The 21,393-nt window shown below is 40.5% G+C and overlaps 1 protein-coding gene across 2 annotated transcripts in view; it reads right to left on the minus strand.

Moving 5' to 3' along the window:
• The window catches only part of HSF2BP (heat shock transcription factor 2 binding protein), a 33,673-nt gene extending 12,364 nt beyond the window's left edge, over positions 1–21,309 (minus strand). The window contains exons 1-6 of one of the 2 annotated variants that reach the window (XM_064468803.1): positions 21,221–21,309; positions 18,818–18,968; positions 13,947–14,050; positions 9,694–9,843; positions 5,875–6,013; positions 3,632–3,749 (exon numbers count right to left, since the gene is read on the minus strand). In XM_064468803.1, coding sequence (XP_064324873.1) covers positions 3,632–3,749; positions 5,875–6,013; positions 9,694–9,843; positions 13,947–14,050; positions 18,818–18,968; positions 21,221–21,256 — 698 coding nt within the window. In that variant the 5' untranslated portion in view covers positions 21,257–21,309. The remainder of the gene's footprint in view (positions 1–3,631; positions 3,750–5,874; positions 6,014–9,693; positions 9,844–13,946; positions 14,051–18,817; positions 18,969–21,220) is intronic. The other variant, XM_064468890.1, reaches the window with a different exon arrangement.
• Positions 21,310–21,393: the final 84 nt, after the last annotated feature.

Genomic DNA, 21,393 nt, shown 5'->3' on the forward strand with positions numbered 1-21,393 from the left:
GAAACAAAGTGACCTAAAATACACTGCTGGGTTTGTATTTCTGTTTCACTTGTTTGCGTGGTGCAGACAAAAGGGACTGGTGGTGGTAGTGATCCAGGGAAGTGCTGTGGTTTTGGAGTGTCGGAAGAAGACAATAACCCAGCCCACAAGCCAATGTAGTAGCATATTAGTAGTAATTAAACACACTCACCTGAGCACAACATAGAAGCATTTCCAGGCCCTTTATACCCCCTTCACCTCTAGTACTTGCACATTCTAATATGTATTATTTGGGACAATTATTGCAAAAGTGCTTGTTGAAGCAAACCTGACACACATAACTACTGGATAAACTATGCTTTCTGGTTTTGTTTTGGGTTGTGGTTTTTTTTTTTTTTAATGTGGAGGACTTTTTAATTACGCACTTCATAGTCTTCCTATTTAGGCAAGTCAAATTTAATTAACATCTTGTACTACTATATCTGTCAATGCTTTCTTTAAAATCTAGAACTAAAAGCACAGCTAAAGCCCCTTCTTGTCTTCTTAATACATGGGATTAGTACATAAAATGTGCTGGTATGTACTAAAGCACGTATTCTTACTGGCTACTTTCAACTGCTACACAAGCAAAATTAAATATTCCTAACAATTTGATTATAACTGTGAACAACTGTGTAAATGCTTATTGACTGCCTAACAATTAAAAATGTTGAACAAACCCTATACCAATGAGAAGAAAACCTGAAGTCTTCACACCACTGCTATTTCAGAAAGGCAAAGACACCCATGAGATTTCAGACCCAACACTCATGTAGATGCCTTGGATACATTTATTACGTACTCATGGACTACAATAGATATTGTAGCAGTGCTGGAATAAATTACACCTTTTCCCTGTAAGTTTTTTATCTATATACCGGTACAAGTAAAACATGAGATTGCTAGAACTAGAAGAGGAAAGAGGACTCCTCTCTCTACCAGCTTACTTTGATGCTGCTGTGTGTGGAATTAGACTCACAGTTTCTCCTGATTTGTCACACAGTAAAGAAAAATATTTCTGAAAATAAAAGCTAGAAAAGAATTGTAAAACCTCAAAAGGAGCAAAAGACAAACATATCCTTGGCTTTTTATTTTCAGTTTTTTTAACTGATTAACTTTTAAGCTGATGATGTCCTTCCATGTAATACTATGGCAATGTATTGAGAAAAAACACACTGCATTTCCAAAATAATGTACAGACATTTTCATTCATGAGGTATAGCTCTAAAAATGTATCTATATGTATGCATGTGTATGCATGTATACGTATGTAAGTAAGAGTGTGTGTGTGTAAACGTTATTTATGACTCCAGAGCCTGTCTATACATAACTTTGAAATTTCACTACAATGTATGTTAACTATCATACCCTTACCCCACAATTGTCTTTCATTTTACGGGCGGGAGAAAAGGGAGTTCTTCTGACACATCTGCTTATGAATATGTTGATTATTTAAGAATAACAAGCAGCTAAAAAAACCTTAAATACAGAGAACAACTTAAAAACGAAGAAACCAAGCAAGCCCAAAACCTCCTTTGCTGGACTGGGAGTGTGTAAAATCCCCAAAAAGGACAGGAAAGAGATCCAGTGTTAGTAATGGGTTTTAAGAACTGAACAGTGACAAGGTATGTAGGGAGCTCATTGACAAAAAGGAACCTGACCATGGAGATGAAAGACAAACACAAGGGAAACGTTTTGCACTAAAACATTTGAGCAAATCAGGATCCCTCGTTCCATGACAAGGCCATGAAGAAATCTCCTTTCTTGCATTTGCTCTAATGTCACAATACAGCAAATTTTTTACCAAACAGCAAGTTCAGAGTAAGAAAAAAAATTGTTGGTTCTGTGGAACGTCACAAAACATTATCAATGCACTGAATTCAAGCTATTGTAACATATGCTTAATGTTTCTCACTTACTAAATACCTCGTGCAACCTCTTTTTTTAAGCTTCACTCAATTTGTTAGCCTAAGAGGCTGGCCCCTGTTGAATCCCTATCCACTTCATGGGATTGCTTTATGTATATTTTATCAGTATTGCTGTATGGCAGCCAAGTTCATATCACCATGTGTAATTCTTCTGCAAAGCAGGCAGATTTTGAAATATAAAAACTACCCAAAACATCAATTCAAAAGGAAGGCCCTCAAATCTATGACATTGTCCAATTACATTAATACAATCTGAAATTATTAAAAATAATTTATCTGGACCCATAGACACACATTCACTTGAAACGCAGAGAGTGTGTGTGTGCATGCGTGCATTTAGGTACACTTTCCTCTCCCTCCTCCTCTCAAAATAAAGTCCTTTCACTATTTTTTTTTCCTTTACAGATTTTGAAACAGTATAGGTCCTCTTTTCATGTCTATTTTTTGTTATATACATGAAGGCACAAATTACCTTTTCTTAAGTGAGATTCTCATACAAACCTTTTAGTTGGGGCTTTAAAAAAAAAATCCCACTGTTGCAAGTGTTAACTACCCTGTTCTGAGTGCTGACCTTCAAGCCCAAGACTTGAGAAACACAGCAAATGACGGACATCAAAGTACCTAAACCACTACCTACAGCACAGGTTATTCAGGTTCCCCTGGCTACCCAATGGGGAAAGGCAAGCACCTACAGAGGACAACTCATTCCCCCTAACGTGGGCTGAGCAAGCCATCATCTGACAGCCCCATCTCCTTCCACTGGCTGTGGGAAAGAGTCCAGACAGCAGATACTTGACATCTAGCTTTCTGGTAGCTGAGGTTAGGCAAGACAAAAACTATCCAAAGTTAAGATGCAGGCAAATTATTGAGGCTGACAGGGCTGCTGTTTGTCAGCTGAACTGTGACAGCTGGCTTGGGTATGAATTCTTAGTGTATGTGCATGTGTGTCCCATTTATGAGAAAAACACCACAGTGACTTAAGCCATTTTCATGAACAAATTAACCAGGTATATGGGGAGGGGTGGGCAAGTGCCCACAGCTTAGTGGATGAGCAAGTACTCATTAAGGCATGGTAATTTGCTCAAAGCCATATATCCTCTGCCTGTAACAGCTCTGAGAAAAAGGTGAAGATATTTTTCCAGCACCTGAACTGTGTAACATGGTCTTTTCTTTACGAGGTCCCTTTATAGGCATCACCTTTACAAACATAAGGGCATGTGCTTCTAGCTACTAAGTAGCATAAACTAATTTAATACTTGCTCTTAGCAGATACAGAACTCACTTTCTTCCCTGAGCAGATATAGCACTTCACAGTCTTCACATTGGAAGAGAATACATATGACTCCACGTTTCCCACACCCTCTCTATTTTAAAACTTGACTTCATACCTTCCTTATCTGACCCTCCACTCACCAGCCCCTCCTACGGTAGTAGAGTGCATCCCTGCTCATCTCTACATTATGGTACTTAAGAAACTTCCAAAGAGACAAAACCTGGATGATACTAGCCTTGTAGCTGAGCCTGGTATATCTGCAAGGAATGCTACTATGAAAAGAGTTTCCAGAAATTATGTTTCCTCTCCAGGGAAGGGAATAATGGGAGAGTGGGAAAACTACTGTCCTCACTGTGATCTACACTGCAAGATAATGCATTTCATTTGAAAGGGAAAAAAGAAGTCATCATACACTTTAAATTTGGTACAGAGTCCTGGCTTCATGTCTCCCAGGAGGCGTATCATCGTGTCCAGTAATTCACGATTTGAACTAACCAAGAACTCACGGCCACATGCCAGCGCAGCCACATCTGTGAGAGAACATAAAACATCATCATAAAAATAATGTTTCAAACAAAAGTTTATGCTAATTGTCAGAACCACTAAAAAGATATGTCAGCTGTAAAGAATGAACTATGGCATCTATATAAACTTCAAACTGTATTAATCTACATAGCAAATACTGAAGCAGCAAATTATCCTGGTCAAAATCCTTCATAATTCTGCTTGGGTAATTAAATTATCTACTCAGAGTGGCCTGTATCCTAATAGTAACACAGTGAATAAAACAAAAGGTTGGATTTATCTGCAAATAATGTGGGACTGAAGCAAAGCTGACCATTACAGGTTCCACTACAAAGAAACAAGATTGCAGATTGTTTTACCATCGCTCAGTCTGGCATATATCTGGCACGTTACACAACCAAAACTCTCACGGAAATCTACTCAAAAGCTCTTTTCCTACCCCTCTGCAAGCGCTGCATTATTCATGCACAAACCAAAATGCAAAAATATTTCCAGAGACTACTGCTCCAAAGCAGACTTTCCTTTAGTATTTTCCTTTATGCTTGTCCCATACTTCTGGGCATCCTTACGTGTAAGACGTATCTTCCAGCAATCCAGGCTTGTACTGAACAACTGGCCAAGCCTCCTCCAACACATGAAGTGTGGTGTATGTAACTAGTGACAGAAACTGGTCCCCTGGCCTCCCATTCAGGGCAAGTTTGTGGATGATACAGTTCCTCCAGTTCCATGCAGCCTCAGGTTCTCTCTCCTATGCATGTACATCATGGCGTCTTTTTTAAACTCAGAATAAGAAGAGCTAACTATGGACACAGCATATAATTAAAGGCTGCTATCACAAAGTTTGCGCACACTGGGCCGTGTTAAGACTGCGCTGAGAACTTCTGTTCTGGTGTTTTCTAACTTCTGAATACTTGGCAATTCATGACCACCTCCTCAGTGTTCTTTTAATACCACTTCCTAGTGTAATACTACCTTACAGCCTAACTAGAATATTTAAACTGCTATCTTCTACATTGTTCATCTGACTGTATCCTTTACCACATTTGAGTTTCAGCAGCCTCCTTTCCCAAGTTACAGGGACAAAGAAACAAATCTTGGTAATATCAAATTCATTGGCAAAATTTATATTGGCTTCAGTGAAGTAAGATTTTGTTCCACCATCCTGGTTCCTCCTCAGGCAGAACCTCAACACCCCCTCAACCCCACACCAGCCTTTAAATATTTTCTTTGTTCAAGCTTTACTTCTGCTATGCTTTTTTTTTCAGTGAAGCAATTGGAGAAAACTGGATTCCGCCTTGGTACAGTAGCACAATGCATCACATATGGGGTTTTATTACAATCTTCAATAGCAGCACAACACCCAAAAATCACATGTTCAAAAAAGCTGTTAATACAAGATTCACTTATTTGTATAAATACCCACTGTTTCATCTATCTTGCATTATGTCATGAGTGTCATTTTGACAGTTGCAGTTTCACAAAAATGCAGATGATGTATCAACCCCATTTCTCACAGCCTTCCAAGCCAAGGGCAGCCTGACTAACATATATCTGTGGATTTCTACTTATTTTCTGACCCTAAAAAGAAACATTTAGTATGGAAGTCAGGTTTATTACCTCTTACTTGCCTTAGCACTATGGTCTCAGGACAGTGAAGGTGGGGTCCATCTGGCAGCAACAAAATTCTTAAAACAGTTTCAAAATGCTGAGTACATACCTTAAGATGGGGCTGATCTACTCAGATCATCTGCAGTTCATACATCTTGAAGATGTTAGCATTATTGGTGGTTCAGAAAGTAAATTGCTTGACATTTACAAACTAAGGTGGCCATACAAGACTGCTAGAATGGTCCTTGTTTTACTCCAGATTGAACGGACACGTACGGGAATTTCAAACTCAATGGCTGTTACCCGTCTAATCCTTAACAGTGTCACAGACAGTACAATGCCTCAACAGAAGTGTCAATGACAAAATCCGCTAGAACTTCAAAAGACTAGGAAGTCACCCAAGATATCAACATTGACTAAATACTTGACTTTGAAAAGCAGTATTTACTGCAGCACACATAAGGCGACACAGGAATTCCCAGGACACGCAGAATGCTATTCTGAGAGATAACATTAACTTACTTGTTACAATCCCAGCCAAAGCTAATACAAACTGATTTTCATCAGTATCCAAATCTTGCTGTTTTATGTCTTCACTTAATGACTTCACAAAGCTCTCCATGGTCTGTGCAGTGATTGTGAAAAACTTCACTGCTTTACTCTGCAAGTACGGAACAGAAAAAAAAAGTTATACAGACTACAGCAACTATAATTTTTAGATGCTGCAGTAAAACTGAACAACCTTCAAAATTACTAAAACATCCAGTTACTCAAAAAAAAAAAAAACCAAACCAGAAAATAGCAGGTATGCACAAAGTGACATGTTTGATCCCCTAACATTTGAAAGAATTTTGTCAGAAGAAAATGGGAAACTACTCACTGCTACATTTATTTATAAAACTAAACCATGTGTATTTACCTCCTCAATCCACAATAACATATACCAAACAGCAGAATTAAAGCTTATTTTGAAAAGTGAGGATATGATCTCTTTGCTTTGCAATAGCTGCAGCAGGTGCTTCACATCTGCCTGGGCTGCTACAGCAGCTTTTGTCCAAACCCTAACCAGCTGAAGCCTGGAGAGCAGCCGGATGTAGTGACTTGATATGAATTTCCTAAGAAAACCAAGGAAATACCCAGGAAAAAAAAAGCAGAATTCTATTGGATTGTAACAGGAGTCATTAATTACACAATATAGAATGGAGAACAACAGGCTAGGTAGCAGTTCTTTAGAAAAGGAAATGGGGGTCTCTCCCGGGTTGCAGGCTGAACTTGTCAGCAACGTCGCACGAGAAAGACGATCATCATGTCAGCGGATACAAACAGGAATACAGCCCGTATTTATGTTACGCAGTCTTCTCCTCTCAGCCAGACTACTGCTCCATTTTGGGGTATCCCGGTTGAGGAAGCAGCCACCTGGTACAAAGTCCAGGGCAGGTCAAAGAGCCTAGTTAGAGGTGCAGACAGATTCCACAAAGGACAGAGGGAACAGTTTCCATTTATCAATAATTCTGACCTGTAAAACATTGCTGAAACGCTATTCCACACAGAGGATGCTGGTTTTCATAACAAGAATAGCACAGCAGAGAGCCCATAATGCCAGGTTTCCCAGTGTCTTCAATAATTTTGCCAGTTGTTTCATGAAGCAGCTGAAACCTTTAGTCATTCCTAGCAGCGACCCAATGGGACAGCCCAAGAAATGCCAGAACTTCTACTCATTTTGCAAAGTGACTGAAAAATTTAATATTTTGTCAAAACTACTGCTTTCACAATTCATGCAAATCTACTGGTAACATTTATTTATTCCTCCACTGCTGCACATTCACCACGTCAAGGATGCACCATCCCTGTGGGGAGACTCCGGCAACAGGGCATAGGAAGCTGGGTCAGACAATACTCAGTATCTTCATGAATGATACTGTGGTCCCAGAATAACAGGAATAAAGGGATCATGGGGAAAGAGAATGGGAAAAAGCTCACTTCTGCATGTGCTGGCTGTACTTTTTATAGTCATAGGGACACCACACATCAAAGATGGCAATTTTAACATAAGCAGTGACTATAGTTCAAGAAGCAGAGGGCAAGAGAGAAAATGAAGAGAGCCTACTAGAGCAAACTAGTATAAGCTATTATGAAAATATGTATTCACATGGGAGCATAATAGACTACTAAGCAAACCAAGTAGTTGGTATGTTGCACAGGAAACAAGTAAAATCATCTGTCTGCCAGTCTCTTGAGGTGCTGCTGGTGTCTACTCTCCTGAACCTCCCTTCCAAATAGCCATTAATTAACTAGCAGTGAGGCCTGAGGAGCTGCAGCAGAGACCAATCAGGTTTATAAATAGCAAACATTATGTGCTCTGCGCAGCCTCTTATTAGTTTGACGGTATTTTCATGGGACTGAAGAATGTCTCACCCACAGACACTGAGATAAGGACAGTTCTGAGAGCAGTCACTAAGGTGCTTGAGTTCAGATGGTACAATGAATCCTTCGCTGTCCAAGTCCTGCATGAATACATTAGTTAATGTGCAAAACTGCTGCCATAAAATGTAAAGCCATTTGTCACCGTAGCAGATAACTAAAGTAGCAGACCCCTCGTAGGATCCAAAATTTCTCAAGCTGAAGCAAGCCTTGATGTTGTTCCAAAATCAAAGTTTCAGTTTGAATTTCCATGTGAGAGCCCTGACATGTGGATATCTGGTTGAAGTTTTTTTTAAAGACATCTAAAACAATCTCATGGGAATTAATTCACTTCTTTTTTGGCACATGCAGGTAGGCATCCTTGAAAACTCTCTCTCATGCTGCTTCTCTGGATGTGTCTTCAAGTTTTCTCTAGAAACATTACACATGGGCAGAAACAGTAGGCATTGCTCCCCCACTGCCTTGAAAGCTACTTGTGTTACGTTTCAAATTTGCTGCTCAAGTTTTGACTTTCCCAACCCGTATGGACAAAAATAGTATACTGGCCCCAAACATCATTTCAGCCAATCTGAATTCTAGAACTCTATGAAAGACCTACTTCTGTATCTGTGCAAAGACTGAAAAAAAACCCTGAGCATTGTTTCCTGAGACATGAAACGAGTTTGAATTGATGCCACCCACCCCACGTACTTAAATATGAGCAACAGTTTCAAAGCACCCTTAATGTTCTCATACATTTCTGTAGTTCATAGCACCCTCTCAGGGGAGAGGGGAAGTTACTACAAGCTGTACAACTTGTCCAAAAATAACCCAGAAACTTTGTATGACAGTTCTCCTTCAACTTTCAATAACTTGACTCATTCCCAGTTGTGATCTGTGGTTGATGCAATGACAAACAATCCGTTTATGTTTTCCCTAGTAGTCTTGTTGCAAACCCAGGCACATTTCTTATTGTGTTATGTGCACCATCACAGGAAAAAAAATGCCCAAAAATGTTGCTATGACCTTCACCAGAAGTAGAGCAGTTCAATGGGCTCTAATGATTGCTGGGAATGACTATAGTAGAAGTATTTTGCATTCCAAACAAACCTAGAAACAATAGTATTGCATCTTCACAGTTGGACTTTTTACCCTTATGCATATCATCAGATAGAAGTTTTTGTTTTACCTAATTCTACTTAATTTTGACACTTATGACTACTTTCAACAAGGCTTCTACTAATTTTAGTCTCATCTTTTAGAAATACTGTCATTTCATCACTGCTAGTGTTTTGTTTGTGGGAAATATACCATTTCAATACTCTTTCACAAGTCACTAAATATTGTTGACTCTTACAGTTATAAACTGTTCTGAAAATACAGAACATAATTTTATACGTTTTTGTTGCTACATGGGGGCTCTATAGTACCCACCTGCCTTTTTAACTGCCTTGTACAGTGTTTTTGCAGACTTTTTTTCCCTTTGTAACTGCTACTGCTTGCATATTGAATCATCAGAAGTTATCAACAAAAGCTATCACTGTACAGCTTTCTAATACCCAGGCATGGCAACGGCTGCACGTGCCCAAGAATTACTTGTTTCTTCTGTTAGCTTGCAAAGATATTTACATTGTCCTAGCTGTAGCCTCACGTCCAGTTTAACTGTGTTTGGTGGAAAAAAGATATCTTATGTTACCTTGCTTGGTAACATAAGAATTAATTACTGCATTTATTCCCAGCCTGCTTCCTAACACTTTATAGTTCCAACACTTTTTAAACAAGAATGGATGGTTCCCAAAGGATATATAATTCAGAAAACATTTTTGCTGTCCAATTAGTTTCTGAAATATATCCTTAAACTAAAAAGTGTTACAGAGCAAGGTCCTTATTATAAAGGCCTAACAGCATTGTCACCAATAAGTATTCACCTGCCATACTTACTCCTCCTAGAATGGTTTTAACAGCTTCCTCATTGCTAGATACACCCCACAGCAATGTGCACACCGCTGCACCCATTTCTGTGCAATACTCTGCTTGCTGCAGGAGCTGCTGCTTGGCCTCATTCAGCTGCTGGCGGAAGTCTAGTTTCTCCTGCAATAGTATAAAGAAATTTTGGTTACACTTCTTATTAGCCAAAACAAGTTTCTAGGCTAAGAGACAGAACAAGAAACAACATCATGGCCCTATGTGAGAGTGGGGTGGGGATGTGGCAAACTCACAGCTGTTGTAGATATGTACCTTCTCTCCTGAGCTATGTCTAAGTAGTAAGTACTTCATGGAGGCTGACAGTAACCAGAAGCCTGTCCACAAGGTCAGACCAAGTGACCCACCGAGACTGAGTGGCACCTAGAGAAGTCTGATAGGAGAGTCTACTCCTCCTAAGCAAACAGCTACACATCTCTTCAAGAGAGAAGGGATTTCAGCATCAGAGGTCAACCTTCCCAGACACCTTACAAAAGATACTGGAAACATAGGAAGGGAGGGTTGCTCTGTTTTTCAAAACAGACTTCTGCCTTAGCCAACATGGCAGAGTTGCTAGCTATCTACCACAAATACTATTGTCTCTTCCAATTTTTTGTCACTACTGGTCAACATGACAGTAAAAAATTAAGACAGAGTCCCTGGAAAAACACACCTAAGGTTTGAAGTTTGGAGGGCCTTTTATACCAAGAAAGTGCAGGCACTATTGCACATCCACCATGTGAGCGAGCTGCTCAGTGGTTCTTGCCACAAAGCATAAAGAAAGAACAGAGCAATCCAACAAGAGCAGGACCCAATTTCAGTTTGACAGTACTTTTTTCCAGCCACATGGGAAGTTGGCCAGAAGAATAGAGATTAAGTATGATTCTAGGTCTCAATGGCTTCCTATCGACTGCCACAGGGGTAGTGAAGCTGCTGCACTTCTCAGCTTAGAGCTAGTGTGGACCACGAGATCAAAGCAGGGATACCGCAGTCTGTGGACTCTCAGGGCGGGCAGGGGCTCCCTGCTAACTCTGAGTGGGGTGGTATTAGACAGTGCTGCAGGGTAAGATAAAGGCCAGTCAAGAAAGAAAGATGCTAACTCAAGTATTAAGAGACAGAGAGAATCACAGATCATATGATATCAAAAGAACAGAAGGATCTTGCTTTTCCCATTTTGTGGGCATGGGATTTTCAGATTCACTGCAGAAAGCACCCTCCCCAGCCCAGCCTCCCCTGCGTGTTTAGCTATCAAGTTGAAGTATGGGGAAATGAGAAGGAATCTCTTCTATGTCAATTTTGAAAGCAAGTAAACAGAACAAAACTTTCAACCATGTATTCCCATCAAGATTATTTTAAAATAAGTATCTTGCCATTTTGGGGGTTCACATCAATGTTTGTGTTGAGGGTTTGGAAAGAATAGAAATGTAAACTCATCTGAAAACGTAATGTACCATGACATCAGCCAGTACAAAGCTGCTTGTACTGTCATCAATTACCTACCTAGCCTCCTGTATCACACCTGACAGTCTGACTTACATTGCTTTATCATGCTTCTAATGGAACACACAGGCTAGGATTTGTAAAGTTCAAATTCAATTTATCAAGCAGATTTCTGTGCATATTTACTCTTTGGAGTCTCTTTCACCTTATAGTTTAATATATGCAAGAGACTGGCACTTGCTGCTGATTCCCTAGGCATAGAAGTCCCAGGAAAAGCATCTTATATCTTAATACTTTGATCATTTTTAAGCAAGTCAGCCAAATTTTATCTTTTGCATAACTCACTACTAGACCTATCACCTCTTCTGCCACCATGTGCATCTACAAAATGTCCACGGGCACCTTCTTGCCTTCTTGTCTAACCCCTTTATTGCCTCTCTTTCTTTTCCGCACTGTCCTTTTCTTAGAAAAGTGTGTCTTTTAATACATTTTTTTTGCATTTGCATTTAGATGCTGATACTGAATAGTAAGACATAAAACCTCATAATACCAAAGCTAGATCCCCCAACAAGGATGCAAAGCCAACACAAGAAGTGCCAGAATTTTTAATAGATCAAAAGCAACATCAGAACAAAGATACGAAAAAGGAAAACAAAATAGTACGTTCAAGAGCCAGGAAAATAAACTGAGCCTGCAAAAGCAAATAACCTAGCTGGAAGCAACACTCCTGCAAATTCACATCACGAAGCTATCACCATGCTGTGCAACACCACCATCTTCAGGAAAGGGTCAAGGCACAAGAATACAGCAGTGCTTAAGTACATAACTATGAAAAGACAGACAAAGAAAACATTAGCCAAGAATAACATGTGTACTTCAAGTTTTGCTCAGGTTCAGAAAGCACAGCAATTCCCCAACCAGTGATACAGCACTGCACAGAAATTTTGGAATGCAAACTGTTGATTTATGATTCCTTAAGAGAAAGGACACTGCTCATCCAGAAAATGCATTTATTTTGTGTTTGTTTCAGTGAATAGTTTCCTTTTCCTTCTGAAGATAAATATGTAGAAAATACAGAAACTATATGCAAGGGTGCCTGTAGCACAACAGCATCCAAATGAAAAACACCATGCAAAGTGATTAACAGGAACAAAAGTCACAAATATACATACACCATCTTTTATCCCGAAGAGCTAAAGGATTTCACAATGTACATAAGCACAATCCACTCAGATACACCTTTGTGGCATATAACAGAAGCCGTTCAGACAACCAGTATATACTGTACAACATAGATATGAGAAGAGCAGCTTTGATCAGGAGCACCAAGATTAACAACCACTTTTAGTAAACTACCCATGTTTTAAGTAAAACTTCCATCCAAAAGAAATCACCAACCTAAACCACCTGCCGCTTATTTTGTAATATTAACAAGAATAAAGGGTGGGACCCACTTTGTTAATATCTAAAGCAGCAACATTAAATCTTACAGAGATTTTATCCTGGATGCTCATACAACTAAAGACCCGGGTGCACAGCAAAACTAACCGTGTACCTATTGACAAACTGCAATAGCTGTCCCAGAAGATACTTATTTTGAAGTATGGAATATCGAGATGGACAACTATTCTACCGTACTTTACATTCATACCCAACTTCATTCCAGAATTACTTGTCCACGCAGATGTGCCCTAAAATTGCATGTCCAAACTCCTCATTAATGTTTTTCAAAAATTAAATCTTTTCTGTAGATTCACCTCTCTCTGTGCAATACCAAGGCTGGCAGATGCTAACTTGAGAACCCCAAGAAAGTTAGCTTTCTTCAGTAGTCAGCAAAAGCTATCAGCTCCAAGGAAATGAGCTTTTGCAGCAAATAATCACGACTGATTCTCACACCTCTCAAAAATTAGGCTGCTAGGCTGTGTGACCCTATTTGAACCCCAATGGCTTCACAGAAGACCCACAGTCTGAGAAGTCACGGTCTTTGCTGTTCCTTCATTGCTAAGAATCTCCCCTCTCATAATCACTATATACAATGTTGACAGAGTAAAAGGAGCCCTGTAATTGTTCTTTGACTCACAGCTGTACACAGCAATTGGATCAACAGGTGCATTGAGAAAGACTGTTAAAACTAAACAAAGGTACACAGCTTGCAGCAAGCCAAAAGAGAGGTTGGTTTCATTTTGTACATTGAATTTACTTTATCTTCTATTTTCCTCTTTGAAAATACGTTATAGTTGCATTAAATTCAAAAGATCTGATTCTGCCAAGGACTTTTTGATGCCAGCTACACCACAATCTTCCCAAATACCTAATGTTTTACTTCAACGTGTTAATATAAACAAAAGGCTAATGGTTGATTTTTAACTTTACGTACACCAAAATGAACCTCGCCGAGAAACTGGTAATGTAACCCCATACAACCACACCTCACACAGTATGGACGTTAAGAGACATCTATGCAGTTTTGCAAGGGTTATGTACTTAAGCAGGAGACTGACTGTCAGTTGGTACCTCTATTCACACACATGGAATACTTCTTGGTCCTGCACCATATTATGTTTTGTCTAGTTATAATATTGACCCATTTGCTCTAGAAATATCAAGTGGAAAAAACCCATCACTTATGAACTTACAGGTAATATAGTCATCACCTGACTATTGAACAGAAATCCCAGACTGTTTTTCAGGCACGGCATGTATTTTGTGACACAAACATGAAAAACTGATCATTACTGCTTTCACTATTAAAACTCAAGGATACAGATACAATATTCTGACAGCAAATCTACCTTCTTCTCTCTCATGCAATCTGCCTGGGCTGCTTCCAGACGGGCTCTGAAGTGTTCACAATCCATTTTCAGATGCTCTATTTCCTCCTCCTTTTTCTCCATGTCTGTGATAGGATAAATCAGATAAATGAAGTAATAAGTTATGACAAACGGGCTTGCACTGAAGAAAAAAAGAATCCATTAAGTGCAGCTTTAATGAGGTGCTTTAACTATTTGCTTGTGTTACATCTCCTCCTCGTGGCTAAACTGGTCTATCGCAATTTGCCACAGTTTAACAGTTCTCAGAAGAAACTAAACAAACATGAAACATGATGTTTCTGATTTAAAACAGGGAAAGACTGAAATTATCACATGTAGCTGTTAAAATACTGTGTGCCGATAAGATACCATTCTGGAACTGAGCTCCAGCTCCTTAGGGATTTAGAAAAATTTACTCAATTTTCTACTGTTTATTTTCATGACAGCTTTCACATCTGTATCTTTGAAATTCAGTGAGCATAGTGAAAAATCTAAGAAAGAGTACCAAGATCAGTCCAAAGTGAGTGTTTCAATATACAATGTACAAATTATATGAAGAGTAAGAACAAAATGCAACTACCTCAAACATTTTAATGTTTATACAGAATTACAAGACATTATAAACTATTTAAACATGTCAGCAACAAGCAAATTTTATGATTCCCTTAAAAACTGATCTCTGATGTTATCAGAAATATATTCCAATTTAGACACTTTATTTTCGTGAATGGAAATCAAGTTAAAAGTATTACATTTCACGATCATGATGTCCATTTTAAAAAATTAACTTTGAAGGATATTTTTAACAATTGTTGTGTATTGTATTTTACTTCAAAAACCACAGTTCTGGATGCTTAGTATTTATACTGAAAAATGAAACACATTTAAATAATTCTAAAAAAGTAACAACCAAACAGCATCTACTGTAATTTTGGTTAGCTTAAAAACCAAGGTACACCCCACTTTGAGCACCATACCTTTGATCATGAGAGTACAGTCTATGGCTTAACATACTTCAAATATTTCCCTTTACACATGGTCAATATTTTTTAATATATGTACCAAAAAGTGTATCAAAATCAATCATAAAAAGATAATACCATTTTTTTAAAAAGTCCTTATTATCCAAACAGTTTGGATTCTGGCATTTTATTTAGTAATTCTACATTACTTGGAAATAAGTTCCTTTCTTTTTTGTTCCTAACTGACAAAATGTTATCATCTCAAATATATACATGTTGCTTTGAGTAGCAGGTATAAAAGAAAATAATCTAGCCACAAGCAGCTTTTTTACAGAGGTGGAACACTCAGCCCTTGCATGATCCCAGGCTAGCAACACTAAGACTTTTTAACAGAAACCAAACAGGCAAGGCAAAGGTCCGCTCCTCGGAAACATGTGTGCCAGGGCACACTCCCCCAAGCATTCCATTCTTTTCAGCCTGCAATCCAAAGGAAAAGAATGAAGCAGGGAATGGATTCATTGTGTTTGAGGAATACCTCTGGTCCGTGGCAAGAAAATTTCTTTCCTTCTGTCAAGTAAAGAAAATTCCATCCCATGCACCTATTACTATGTGGGTGAGTCTTAAGTACTTGACAGGAAGATGTCTTAAGCATGAGTAGGGCATGCTCTGCTCATCAGTAACACACCAAGATGCTGTTTACCCTTGCCAGGTAAGTACATCCAGTGAAAATCTCTTTCACTGCAAGGAAACAAGATCTCTAAATGGCAAGAATCACTTCCAGGCTTTGAGAGGATGGATCCACCCGGAATACAGCATCAGCGCAGCTACCAGACACACAAAGATGCCACATCCTTCACTGGCAGACTTCAAAGGTCCTGGAACCAAGTGAGCCAGGAGAAGGGGAATCATATTAACTACTTAATGTTAATACAATGCTACCTGTACATTTTAAGTCCTCCAGAAAAAAGAAGGATGTATCAATCTCCTCTGAGGTATCATGATGTTTTATGTCAAGGCAAAAACAAAAAAAAGGGGTAATATTGGAAGTTGCTCAGAAGAGACCTACTTCTAGCTGCGCCTCATTCATGGAAACTCCCCCTACTATACCCAGTCAGCTCTCCCAGCTGCGCACAACTTTGCTTTGAAGAGAATTCAAGGTTGCATGCACCAGTCGCAGCATTTGACATCCTCTTGACACACAGCAGCAGAATGAGCAGCAGACATTTTGCTGAAACCAAAGACTGCAGCTGCCCTGCTCGTTCCCACACAGCACCATCCTGAGCCCACACAGGGAAGCCTGACAGGCTCTCCCACTGGCTGCAAGTCCCAGCCCCTGGTAAGAAACTTCCTTCCCTCTTCACACTAAAATCTTCAGGCTCAGACTGTCTACCTCCACAAAGTGAAGAAGCAGCTTTCATTATCAACTTGGATGAGCAAAAAAATATGAAATGGCATCCTTATACAGGAAATACACAACTTCACCACTGCAGCAGTAAATCAGGCTCTGAAAAGAAGTGGTGTTTCCTCCCGAGCTACATAGCAGACTCAAAATCAGAACAAGGCATTGGGCACAAAAAAAAGGTGTGAGGTGGGCTAATTCTCGTTCATGCTATAGGTGACACCAGGAGATCTTCCGGACCAGATATCTAATCTCAAAGCTCTGAGAGGTGGAGAACTGAGTACAATTACAATGAATGACAAGTGAGAGAATTCCAATTCTACTGATCCAAATGCTAGATCCATGTTAAAAGCAATTTTTAGTATTTCCCCAGTGGACCAAGTTCCACTAGGCATACACATAATACAAAAATTTGATAGAGCTAGTTTTCTAAGATTCCTGGAGCCAAACGCTCTTCCTGAAGAGGGTTCTAAGCACAAAACGGACCTTTCTTTTTGAAATTAAAAATTACCCTGGCAAAAGCCTTAGTGAAGATCCTGACATCAGCCCAAAAAGTAGGTGTTGGATGCACTGACCATTGCCAGCTCAGATTTCACATACCACCTATGGGATGTTCCCATAGGAAATGGTCTCCTATTGACCTAGATATACAAGTGAAACATGCAAAGATCTCACGGCTTCTCAAAGCTATTCAAGACTCCACCAGTCTCACAACTGAATGGACCAGAGGTGTTGAAAGTCTCTTGGTATAATCTGCACTTCCTGAGGGACATGAGAACCTGCTAACCATTTCATGTTTAAAAATACTTAGAAAACTGCAATAGCTGATGAAAGCCTAGAGAGAGGTACAAATCACCTGTTAGGCTTCTGTAAGAACGAAGTGAGAAAAACCATCTCCAATAGCTGCCAGGACCCCTAGAAGCTTCAGATGTCAACCCCTAGAGACTGTATTTAGTACACAGCACCACAGACCTCACCATTCTGAGACTGAAGACTGCTTGTATCCCTGTGATGTCCAATCTTTTGTGACCTGTATGCTCCAAAGCCTCCTTTCAGTCTGCCTTATTGCATGCTGCAGAGGTAGGAGCAGAGAGGAGCAGCAAAAAAATCACCACTTGACGTGTCCAGCTGTAGGGGCAAACAACGGCAAGAGCCTGAATAAATATTAAAACAACCTCATTAACTGCAAGAGGAATCTCCACTGCAGGCAATATACTCAAGACAGTTCAAAGGCTGACTCAGCTTCAGGTACTCCTCCAAAGGACCCAGAGAACGCTCAACAGTCAGAAGACTATTTGAGGGGAAGTCCTAAAATCCCCATGTTGATGCACAAACCTGCTGCTGGAAGCCCCTGACAGCGTCTCCTTGATGCCCGGGGCAAGAAGCTTAAGAAGGATCAGTGAGAAAAATCTTGAGACTGAGCACCGATAAAAATAGGTAAAACAAGGATCTGACTAGCTGAGGAACTGGAACAGTTAATGCAACTGGAAACAGTCCTTGATGCCTTGCAATAGCATAAAGAGAACATTTCCCAATCCTATGTCACTTCTTGTGGCACAGATGACGTCTCAACTTGCAGCAGCAGAGGTGGTACAGTCTTCTCATCTCTGTTAGGATTTGATGGCAGAGAAGAATCTTTGGAAAGAGTGGATCATTGAGGCAGCTGGAAGCTCTGCCCCAATATACTACTTGCTATCAGAGACAGGCCTGGAGGCTCCATCTTACTTTTTCTTAGCCAGCTGTTGCAAATTAATTTTCAATTAATTACTTGATATTGTAGAAGAGATACACTCTCTATAATCTGTCTCAGTGCTTGTCCCATGTCTTTTCAGACAAAACCAGTTCCTAGGAGAGCAGGTGAACTGTACTGCAGCATGTAAACTACAGGCTGACTCAGATTTGGTCCTGATGGCATGCTGGGAGTGGTGCAACTGTTGAAAAAATAATGCACGGAAAATCATAACACTGAAAAACTGGACTTTGGGGTCACCAGTAAAAAGACTTTCATAACAGAGAGTCTTCAACTTTCTTTTTATTATGAATATTTATGGCAATAAAAGCATATAAGCTAAAAAACAAGACAGGCTAAATACGACAATGTTATCTCTTCCTTTAAATTTAACTTTTTAATCCACAGCTGTTTACCACGGGTTTTTCACTGTGCATCTGAAGTGACATTTTGAAAAAGAGTATGCTTTCACCATTTCCCAGACAAATCACTTTTTTCCTGATACAGCTTCCCCTACTGCCTGAACTAAGTGTGCTTTTATCCACAGTAAAATATTTGTAAAGATTAATGTGACAACACTCACTATTTCTAATGCAATTTGTAATTTTCTTCATTAGAAACAATTAATTTATTGAAACAGTCATTGAACATCATAGTTTAACCTGGAATACCTCCACAAACTCTATAACTATTCACAGGGGCATGACAGTTTGTTCTAAGTTTTGGCAGAATCTTTAAGAGCTTGTAACATGGTACTACTCACTTGACTCAATAGCATCCAGTTTCTGGAATGTGCTCAGTATATCCCCATTTACTATTTTGGGTAAGAAATCCCGCAATTGCATAACCTCGGTTGTCAGCCTTTCCAAATCCCTCCTTCTAACTTTAACAAACTCCTCATTGGTCTCAGCCTTCTGAAATAAAGAAAAAACAACAACAAACAAACCAACCAACCAACAACCAACCAAAGACACTCTAACAGCCTTGCAGTGCTTTTCTGCTTGAATCCCTTCTCTCGGACAAAAATATTCCTCTGTATTACATCATTTCAGAAATTCACAACCTTTTAAAAGAGAACTATCCAGTAAGAACTAAACCCAAAAGTCTCTGAGATGGACTCTTTGACTGTAATCTAATTTTTGCCACTCTGGCCTAAAGCAAATTGTATTACCTCTCTGCATCTGTTTCTTCACCTAAAATGCGTGTAGTGTACCTCAGAATGCTGTAAAAGTTAACATTCATATTTTAACACACGAGCAGCTATGCGTATGCCATGCTATTGTTTCAAGACTGTTGTGAAGGATACAATAACTCAGGTTTTTAATTAACTCAAATATTTGCAAGATCCTCAGTCATGCTGCTGAATTACAACAGCTTCTAGAGGAAATCGTATTTTTTCAAAAGAATTCATCTTTTGTGAAAAGCAAAAAAAAAAATCTTTGCAACTATTTGCAACCCAATCCCACACAAAAGTAATTTAATCCCTAGTTAAGACAAAAAATGTTTACTAGTTTCCGCTTCTGTCAAGCTACTGCTATAAAATAACTTTAATTCCACAGTCCAAGAACATGTGCATTAATTTTCAAATTATAGAGAAATTTCTGTACCAAAAAATTCCTAAACTCCAGTTTCTGGTGTATGTGCATGGGCACACTGCTGTATCTTAAAAAGGCTACCATATGCACACAGACATATAAAAAGATTTAGCGCCCTTTGCCTAAAACATTAATCATCTAATATGCTTCACCAAAGCAAAATTATAACATATCTTAGTACTGTTTTGCACTGCATTGAGAACAGTGCAGAAGAAGAGATCCTTTATGTATCACATCTTATTCCAGAGGGAAGAGGGTACTACAGAACATCGCAAGAAACTACAATGCTACCCTGCCATTTCTATCCTTTCCAATCATATCCTACAGTTCTCTCTTTCTGCTCCACTACTTCCTCAGGTTAAACATTTTCTTTCAGTTTTGCTTCCTGTTCTTTCATTCCTAGCTCTATTTCAAACCCGGACAGTTGTAGGGACAGAACAGGCCAGTCCCAGCTTTCCTGGTTCAGAGGCATCAGAGCCACAATAAAGGTATAGAAGACAGATTTTGTGTTTAATTTAACTGTATGGTCTAAGCTGCATTTAGGAAGTGCTTATGGCAAAGTTAGCATGGCCAAGCACCACCACATTAAGATTCAAAAAAAAACCCCAACTCATTCAGGTCTCAATAAAGTACGGAATAAACACATGGCAACAGGACTCTACAGAAGAGTACCATCTGCATGTCAGCAAACAGCAAGGACAGCAACATAATTCAGTGTTGCTCAAAATTATGGAGCACAATTTGGTACAGGAATAAAACCAGCTCTGTTCACTAGCAGAAGCTAAAATCAAAAAAAATACACTACTGAAGGAGTGGGATTGAGATATGAAATATACAATAAAGAGAAAATTCTCATTCATGGTTCCCACTGTAAACACAGATCTTTGCAATACTACAGTCCAACCGAAGAGTTTTCTTTTCTCTGCTTAAGCAGCTACTCAACATCTTCCCCCGCTATCATAGTATGTTAAAAACAAATACAGGCAATGGGGATCAGCAGTTTTCTGTCCAGCCCCTTAACAGTAATGGCAGGTGCCTGGTTGTAGGAAATTTGCCTTCAGTCCTCACACCTCTTGCACAACGGTGAGGTTACTCCTCAGTTATGTGCCTTCGCTCACGACCTGCCCGACCCGACCCCCCTCCCCCGCCTGGCAGGGGGCTGAGCAGGGCAGAGGTCCCAGCCAGCGATGCACACTCAGCACAGACCCGCAACCAGCCCTTCCCCCGCCCTCCGCCAGCCCAGGGCCGCGCCAGACCGGCGCTCCCCCTCACCCAGGGGAGGGTCCCTCAGCCTCGCCCACAGGTGTATGACGAGCCCGGGCTGCGGACGGGGGCCCACCCGCGCAGCCACCGCGGGGGCCGAGCTCCTGCGGGCCCCGCACAGCCAGCGCGACCGCCCCCTCCGCCCCGCGGAAGGCCGCTGCGTGGGCCCTGCCGCCGCCCCTCAGGGCCCCACGAGTGGGCAGCGCCCACCGCCGCGGGCAGGGCCGCTTCTCCCGCGGGGAGCCAGCCCACTCCCCCCGCGGCCGGGCGGGCAGGGGCAGCCCCTCGCCCCCGGGCGGCCGCGCTACCTGCGCGTCGCCAGCTAGGCCAGCACGGCGCCTCATGGCGCCGCAACCGCCGCCAGACTCGTGCTCGGGGGAGGGAAAGAGGAAGGCAGAGCGAGAAGGACGCGCCCCTCATGTCCCGTCGCGTCACCGACCCCGCCCTTCGCGCTAGCCCCTCCCTCCCCGGGGCCGCCGGT

The sequence above is a fragment of the Phalacrocorax carbo genome, chromosome 1 (genome assembly GCF_963921805.1).
Source record: "Phalacrocorax carbo chromosome 1, bPhaCar2.1, whole genome shotgun sequence".
NCBI lineage: Eukaryota > Metazoa > Chordata > Aves > Suliformes > Phalacrocoracidae > Phalacrocorax > Phalacrocorax carbo.